The sequence below is a fragment of the Condylura cristata genome, unplaced genomic scaffold (genome assembly GCF_000260355.1).
Source record: "Condylura cristata isolate star-nosed mole 26May11 unplaced genomic scaffold, ConCri1.0 scaffold00004, whole genome shotgun sequence".
NCBI classification, from domain to species: Eukaryota; Metazoa; Chordata; class Mammalia; order Eulipotyphla; family Talpidae; genus Condylura; species Condylura cristata.
In genome coordinates, this window is record NW_004567105.1 from 71,085,618 (window position 1) to 71,094,010 (window position 8,393).

At 45.2% G+C, this 8,393-nt stretch overlaps 1 protein-coding gene across 3 annotated transcripts in view; it reads left to right on the plus strand.

Annotated features, from left to right (window-relative positions):
* GLB1 (galactosidase, beta 1) overlaps window positions 1–2,214 on the plus strand; it is a 65,747-nt gene extending 63,533 nt beyond the window's left edge. For all 3 annotated transcript variants that reach the window (XM_012720442.1, XM_012720444.1, XM_012720443.1), the window contains one exon: window positions 389–2,214. In XM_012720442.1, the coding sequence (XP_012575896.1) occupies window positions 389–589 (201 nt within the window). In that variant the 3' untranslated portion in view covers window positions 590–2,214. The remainder of the gene's footprint in view (window positions 1–388) is intronic.
* The last annotated feature ends 6,179 nt before the right edge of the window (window positions 2,215–8,393 follow it).

Genomic DNA, 8,393 nt, shown 5'->3' on the forward strand with positions numbered 1-8,393 from the left:
TGTGCCCACTTGCACATGCGCACACACCCATGCTCAGGTGTGCACAATCAGGCACACCTGCCCCACACCCACACACTTTCTGTCTTGACACGATCAGGGCCACAGGTGATAGCCACAGAGCCTCGTGGTGTAACGAGCCTGACTAATTCATTTACCCTACAGACAGGTGTGGCTGTTGAAGCAGGAGGGACCGAATGCATTTTCTTGATGCAGACATGGCTGTGTGGGGCAACTCTTTGTTATTCTCCCACCCACCTGCCCGATGTGGCCAGCCACCGTGTGGTGCGGGCACTTCCTGCCTGTGCCACCGCGGCCCCCGTGTGGCCAGGTGCTCCTGCTCCTCAGGCTGTGGTACAGCAGGAGCTGATCCTTTTCTGTCTCTCTCCAGGGTCAGGTATGGATTAACGGCTTTAACGTGGGCCGCTACTGGCCAGCCCGGGGGCCCCAGCTGACCCTGTTTGTGCCCCGGCACATCCTGGTGACATCAGCCCCAAACTCCGTGACTGTGCTGGAGCTGGAAAACGCGCCCTGCGACGGGGACCCGCAGCTGTGCACAGTGCTGTTTGTGGACAAGCCAGTGATGAAGTAGCTGCGCTGATTTCATCACCCTGTGATCGCAACTCGCCACCAGACCACGGTGATGGCTGAAGACTGTGACCCTTGGGGGGGTCTTGCACATACCTCACACACCACCATCTGATTTGGGGGTTTGACTGGGGAACACGTAGCTTGTGTTTTTGCACCTGAGGTTGCCCTGCAGCCTGGCCCAGCGCTGTCCGGGGTCTGGTGGATGGCGTCGTGGTGGGTAGCACAGGTGTGCTCAGATGTGTCTCTAGAGAGTCAACATGGAAGCTTTCAGTTTGTTTCTGCTTTTTGTTCTGGCGAAATCATGTCTTTTTGTTAAATAAATTTGTACTCAGTGGTACTGTTTTTAATGTTCAGCTGGTATTAAATTTTTAGTTCTGGTTTAGATCTTAACTAGACTTGAGTGGGCTGAATAAGCCACTTCACTAACTCGAAGTTCAAAGGAATAGAAAGTAGTCTTGGTTTGATCTACTGGGCTGCTCTTCTGATTCGCAACTTCCTTTTCAATTTGTGATATCTCCTATGATACCTGAAAATGATTGTGCAAACAACCTAAATAATCAGTAGCTAGAAATACAGAATTTTTGGTGCTGTAGTGAGGCCAATGTTTGAATGTTTCTGTGAAAGTACTTAACGTGACAGATTGTGTGATACAAGCAAATCTCCTTAAGTTTGGTCCCTTTTGTGTGCTTAGACCAAAACGCTCGGCCAGGGTACACACCAGTTACACTGTGTACGCGAGTGTGCACGCTGCACAGACTTGTGGGGACACACACGCCCAGCCATGGGGCCCGCGTCCATCTCTGTGGACCCCTTGCTTATGCCTTGCTGCACTCTGAGCAGATCACATACTGAATTCACTCATCTCACAACTCAGAGGAAAGTACTAGCTTCTCCAGTTTACAGGGACACATAGCTGTAAGTGACAGAGGCAGCATTTGACCCAGGACGTCTGCTCTAGTTCAGGCATATCACGTACGTAATAGAGCAATACATGGGTGTGTTTTCATTGGAAGGAGTGGAACGACCTACACAAAAATGTTAAATGGTCACTTAGCCCCAGATTGTTGGGTGAATAAGCCCTGTAGAACATCCTGTGTTAAGCAGCTTTACTGAAGCATAATTTACATACCATAACATTCATCGATACCAAACTGCAATTTGATAAATTTTGCTAAATTTATACTGTTGTTCAGACATCATCACCAGAATCCAGCTTTAGAACACTATTTCACCCCACAAATTCTTTCATGCATGAAATAGTCACTCCCTTCCTAACAATAGTCAACGCATCTATTTTCTATTTTTTGTAGTTTTGCCTTTTCTAAAATTCCATGGGACTGGGATCACCATGTGTTGTTTTATTCATCTGACATCTTTGCACTTGTCATAATGTGTTTGAGGTTCACCCATGGGGTAGCACATTTAGTAATTTATCCCTTTTTCTTGCTGAGTAGTATTCCGCTGCATGGACAGATCACATTTTTTTACCTGTTTGTCAGCTAGTGAGCAATTTTAACTGTTTCTAGTTTGGGGCTATTGTGAATAATCCTAATCTGAACATTGATTGAAAGCCTTTGTGTCATGTTTTCCTTTTTCTTGAGTAGATACCTAGGAGTAGAATTGTTTAGTCACAGGGTAAACTGACTTTTTAAGATTTTAGAATGTCTTTTTCTTTCAAACATTTTTTAAAATCTATTTTTGCATAGGAGAACTGGGCTATAGGCCACAGATATGGGGGTGAGGGGTGGGGGGAGGAGGTGGTGGTAAGAGAATTCACCAGAGACTGAGTGGGGAGCAGGCGCAGAACAGGAAGATCTGCTGAAATACACTGCTGAGGGGGGCAGTGAGAGAAACAGGAGAGGCCTGCTGTGCCATGTGGGTCAGCTCCGTGGCCAGGGATCAAACACAGGCCAAAGCAGTGTCTCTGAGATGGTAGCACTTAGACTTAACCCGTAGACCACCAGGAAGGCCCCAAGATGTCTTTTTTTTGATACAAGCAAGCAATAAAGAAAAGGCTGAAACACATTCAACAGAGCCCCCCAGCCTAGTTATACCCCTCCTACCCTTTCTTTTCCCTTCTCTGCCTTAAGCTGATTAGTCTCTCCCTCTCTCTCCATCTGTCTTTGTTTCCCATCAAATCCAGCTTATTCAGAAATTGTTTAGAGCTTGTCTGAGTTTGGGTTTTTGATTGTTTCCCCAAAAACAATGTATAGTCTACCAGACATCAAAATCTTGCGCGATCTCTGCTTCTTGCCTTATGAACAAAAAAAAGTCATTTAGTGAAATCATATTTTTAGTCACTGTGAGGGATTCTGTCTGGTCTGCAGTGACTACCAAAGCTGGTGTGGGCCACAGCCTGTGAGCTGTAGGGAAAGTCCTGTCAATGTCCAGGGTTAGCCCAGCCCCTGCTCTAAGTCTGCCGTTTCACTCTCCTCCCCTGAAGTTTCTAGGTTTAAGTCTTAAGTGTTGATAATTCTTAATAATAAAATAAACATACATAAATTACTTATTAGCATGTTTTATTTGCATATAGTACCTCATTCAGTCTTTCTAAGAATCTTTTGAAGAAATGGGGTAGAGGATGTGGCCCCTGATTAGTGGTTTAGGAAAACCGAAAGGTAGAAAGGATTGTGTTTTACTCAAAATGGGGGGAATCAAAATTAAAACTCAACTCTCTTGCTTCCCAGCTCCACACTCTTTCCCCCTATGCAGGTTTCCTTGATTGGGAATCAAAGAGCAAGAGTTGGATCCCATTCACAAAAACTCCAAACACAAGAGAAGAATATAGATATAGAAGAACCTGTGGATTCTATGGAATCTCTAGGCTTTTATAGAAGAAGTCAGGCACACTGCCTGACTTCCTGTCAGCACCCATAAGAGCTGTGGCCCCAGGTTTTGTAAACGAGCCATGAGCAGCCCAGTGGACACAGGTCAGGACTGGGCCTCTCGTGCATGGATACAGGCTCACTGCCAAAGCTGGCTGCCCTCACTGCCAAAGCCTCTACTTCAGAGCTCAGCTTCTCTTCTGCTAGAATTTGTCCTTTAACATTCAGCATATTCCCCTGGAACTCAGCTGAAAAATTTTATCAACAACAGATTTCTCTGAGGCAAGTGAGCAGAGAGACAACACATGGAATAGTTGAGTATCAAATGGGGACTCTTGTTTTTTTTCTCCAGAGGGAGCTTTCTCGAGGACAGATGGGTAGAGGACACTGGGAGTGGGTGGAAAAGCACTACAAATTGACACGTCAAGGGCTCCCATCAGTAACAACCTCACAACTCTCCTAGTGGCCGGGCTTATCTCTCTACTCTCTGCCTGGCTCAGAAACACCAACACACACTTGCAAAGCCCAAAGAACAAATGCAGCAAAGCAATTGAGAAACCACAGGAGAGTTCATTTGTAATGATCAGAAATTGCTGGGCCACTTCCAGACCCCACCGTGAGGTTGCATGGAAACTAAATGCTAAATCGTTCTACTGGACCAGATATTTGCAATTCTAAACATGTATGAAAAAGAACTAGATGGAAGACAGTTGGGTAGAAGACTAGTGTTGTCTAGCTTTCTATTAAAAGAGTTTGTGATTGCCTAATAAACTGATAATAAAAAGAATTTATTGGAATACAGCTTCCAGGCTCTATTCTGAGGTCATTGCAGGGTCATCCAGTCTCATTACACTCTACAGGGCCAACCTGGTTAACAATTAAATCCTGGTCATTAAGGAGGAAAGAGGCGGAACATGGCCTGCTATGAGCAGTACTCTGGGCACGCAAATAGACAGTGTGTTGGAGGATAACCAGCTCCTCACTTTGGTACAAAAATTCAGTGCCCGTGTCACAGAGATAGCAACATATACTGAATGTGCATACCACATAGCAGCTCTGACCCAAACTTTCAGCCCCTGCACACTGAGCCAGAGCACCCTTCAACATCAACTTGGTCTCATCTTTGTCTTGGTAACAAAATTCTGCCATTTTCTATGCCCGTGTTTTATTTTTTTGCACTTGAATTGCCCTTCTTTACTTCTGAGTTTCTATACCTAAGTTCTTGGTGTTTGCACTTAAAAATTCTCTAAGTGATGGTGCAGCGGGTTAAAGCACAGCACTGACAAGCTAAAGCCACTTCCCCATGAGTTCAAGTCCCGCCTGCCCCGGAGGTGACCACATGGCGCGGCAGACCTCTCCTGACCCGCCCACTGCTCCCCTCAGCAGTGTACTTCGTCAGTCTGCCTGTTCTGCTCCCCACTCTGTCTCCGGTGAAGCCTCTCGCCACCCCTGAGCCTCTGGCCTGTACCCCAGCTCTGTATGCACAAATAAATCTTTAAAAAAAAATTCTCTAAGATCCATTCTTTACAGAAATGTTGTTGATCTCCAGTATGTTCTACAACAGTGCTTATCAACTATTGCTTTGTTAAATCCAGAACAATGTTCATTCATTCAGCTATGAGTGAGTACCTAATAGTATTAGTAGCAATAATAGTAAAAACATGGCCCACCCCTCTAAGAGGTTCACAGTTAGTAAGAGAGGTGAGTAGACAGTTTGAAAGCAATCTTCATGGCCCCACAGGGGAAATAACAGGTTGGTGGGGCAACAAAAAGGGGGTTCACAGCCCAGGGGCAGGCAGCCAGAGGCAGTTGCAGGTAAGTTTGATCTGCTAGAACCAGAGAAACTCACACATGTTGTACCACAGAGCTGGTCTCACATTGATTGACTTCTAGAAAACGCTCCCCACCCCCCAACCCCGCCACATGCTTACATGTTCTTTTCAAGAAAATATGGAACATTTACCAAGATTTGCATAATTGGACTGACAAAGCAAATCTCGGTAAGTTTCACATATCTGAAAACAAACTATGAAATCTGAGCTCAGGGTAACTCATCTGTCAATAACAAAATGTTCCCATATATTTGGAATTAAGCACACTTTAAATTACTGATAGTTTAGTAGTTATGGATTTGGTAAAATATAGTTTGAATGGAATAATCATAAAAGTATTACAGATGACCACTTGTAAGATACAGCCAAAACTATACTTAGAGAAATGTAATAGCCTGAAATGTAGCTTTAGAGGGGGAAAGAAGTCTGAAATTTAACAAGCAAAGCATCTTCTTCAAGAGGTATGGAAAGCATCTTCTTCAAGAGGTTGGGACAGTGGTTAAATTCTCAGCTCTATCACGCTATCTCCAGCCACTGCAGCACGAGTTGGATCCCAGGCCAGGGAACTAATTCACATGGCGCGGCAGACCTCTCCTGCCTCACCCACTGCTCCCCTCAGCAGTGTATTTCAGCAAAGCCTGTTCTGCTCCCCACTGTCTCTGGTGAATCCTCTCCCTTCCTACCCCCCGACACTCTGGCCTATACCCCAGCTCTTATATGCATAAGTAAATGAAATAAATCTTTTTTTAAAAAAAAAAAAGGAAAAGCAGCAAAGTAAATCAAGAGAACATAAAAGAACTACAGCAGTCCTTGAATAACATCATCTGGTTCAACCTCCTTTTGTTAAAACTGTTGACAAGAGGAAAAGTCTCAATGACTGCACATGTGAAAAAATACTCGAGGACTAGCTTTCATCATAGTCATGTCACTTAAAGTTGCAGTTTCCATGATCCTATGGATGAGGTTCAGTGAGTACTTACTGTATGCACAAAAGCAGAAATTAATGAAATAGAAAATGCACATTTGCAAGAGCACATAACAAAGCCCACAGCTATTTATTTTCAAAGACTGATAAGTTGAGAAATGTAGAGAAGACAAAGTTCCTCTGCACCTTTGTAAGCGTTTTAACCCTGAGAGCTAAGCAAAGTCTGAATCTGTGCCCCTAAAACACAACACTCACTGACTTAATCGAGCCTCAAAAGTGCAAACCTCTAAGGGAGCTCAATTTCCCTCTCTGTTTCATGCAGCGGAGAATTTTGAGACCAGAGAGAAAAGAAACAAGCGTCAAAGTGACATGGCAGTCACAGCACAGAGAACGCAGGTCTTGGGGTGAACGTGCTCTCTCCTCCCCTCCTACCCCTTCCCACCCCTTCCCATTTCACCACCTCAGGGTGGCAGCATATAAAGTGGTATCAGCTGGTTGGGCAAAATCTGGGTTGAGCATCCTCTCTGCTGGGTTGTCCCAAAGAGTATTTTGCCTTGGGTTTGCTCATCCATTAAAAGATAGGGACAATGACTGGATTAGAAAGATGAAAGATGTGGTACATATACACTGTGGAATATTACTCAGCAATCAAAAAAGATAAACGCATGACTTTGTAGCAACATGGATGAAACTGGAAGGGATCATGCTTAGTGAAATAAACCAGAAAGAAAAATACCAGATTGTTTCACTCATAGCAGGAGTGTAAGGGGATCAGGAGGGGAAAAAGAGAGAGAGAAGCAAATGGAATAAAGTAAACGTGAAAACAACAAACAATTATAAACTGGAGACATGTTATGGGGTGGGATGGGGAATGGGATCAAAACTGGGTTGGGAAGAGTGCACCGATGGTGATGGCACATGGGTGAATTGGTGGTGGGAAGCCCACAGGGACTACAACTGAAATGAAAAAATGTACAAAATGAAGAATGATGAGGGGAAAAAAAAGATTAAGGACAACAGCCTCTCGTGTGAAAGTCTCAGCACTATCAAGCTGTCACTAGCCACTGTAGTATGAGTTTGATCCCCATCTAGGGAGCTGACCCACCTAACAGTTTTTGAAATAATGGCCCACTGCCTGTTCTGGTGACCCTTGCACTTGATCCTTTGTTCATCTGTACTCTCCCCAGAGCTTGGCTGCAGGATTCTGACGTGGACGCACCGAGCTCCTGCAAGGCAGTCCGGTGCTCATGAACCAATAGTTCATGACAATGACCAACCACGAAGAGAAACAGCTCCCTTTTAATTCAGCAAAGGTCGCAGAAATAATGATCCGGGTCACTCAGTCTGAGGTTTTGGATTTGCTTATTAGGATCGTGATGGCAAAATATTCTGAGAGTCTCGGGGGCAGAAGATCTGGACAGGAAAGCGCGAGCTTTCAGAGCCAGGTCCCCCTTGATGTTCACTGGGGCAGGCAGGGCTGCCGCTGCCTTCTCCGGCTCCCACTCCATGGCCTTCAGACGTTTCTGCTCTGGCGGATGTTCACTCACCGAGAACCTCCAGAGCAGCACCCTAGGATTGCCTTTCTCGTTTCCCAGGACAGCAGAACTTACCCTGACAGGTCCCCCAGCAGCGCGCCCTGGGTGAAAACCTGCGTCTGTGACTACATCACCACCGGAGGGCGGCCCGCCTGCTCCCGGCTTTCCGGCGCCGCCACACGCACGTCAGCTGACAGGACCTCTTTCGAAACCGTCATAAGCTTTGTCCTAAAAATCTTCCCAAGGTTTCCGAGAACCCCTGGAGGGCTTGCCTTTTCATAATTTCCTCTGCCTAGCTAGTCTGCCTCAGCTTCCACTGAATTTATTCAGTTCTTGAACCATCTCAGCTTCCCACACATTCTATTGCAGTAACTTGACTCAAAGGTGGAGTCCCTGGGTTTCATGAAAATCTCACCCACATTGGGCCTTTTTTTTGTTTTTAGAACATTACAGAAAAAATTGGGGGTGAAAGTGCAGTCTATATCGCAATTTATCAGTAGCATGAACACTAGAAGGTCCGGTTTTTATAAGATATTTCCCATCACCCACGTGGTGTGCCCATCTTTTGTCTTCACTTCTCTCCTCCTCTTTATCCACTCCTATCACTGAATTTCTTTTTAAAGATTTATTTATTTGTGCATATAGAAACGGGGTATAACCAGAGGTGCAGGGGTGGTGAGAGGCTTCA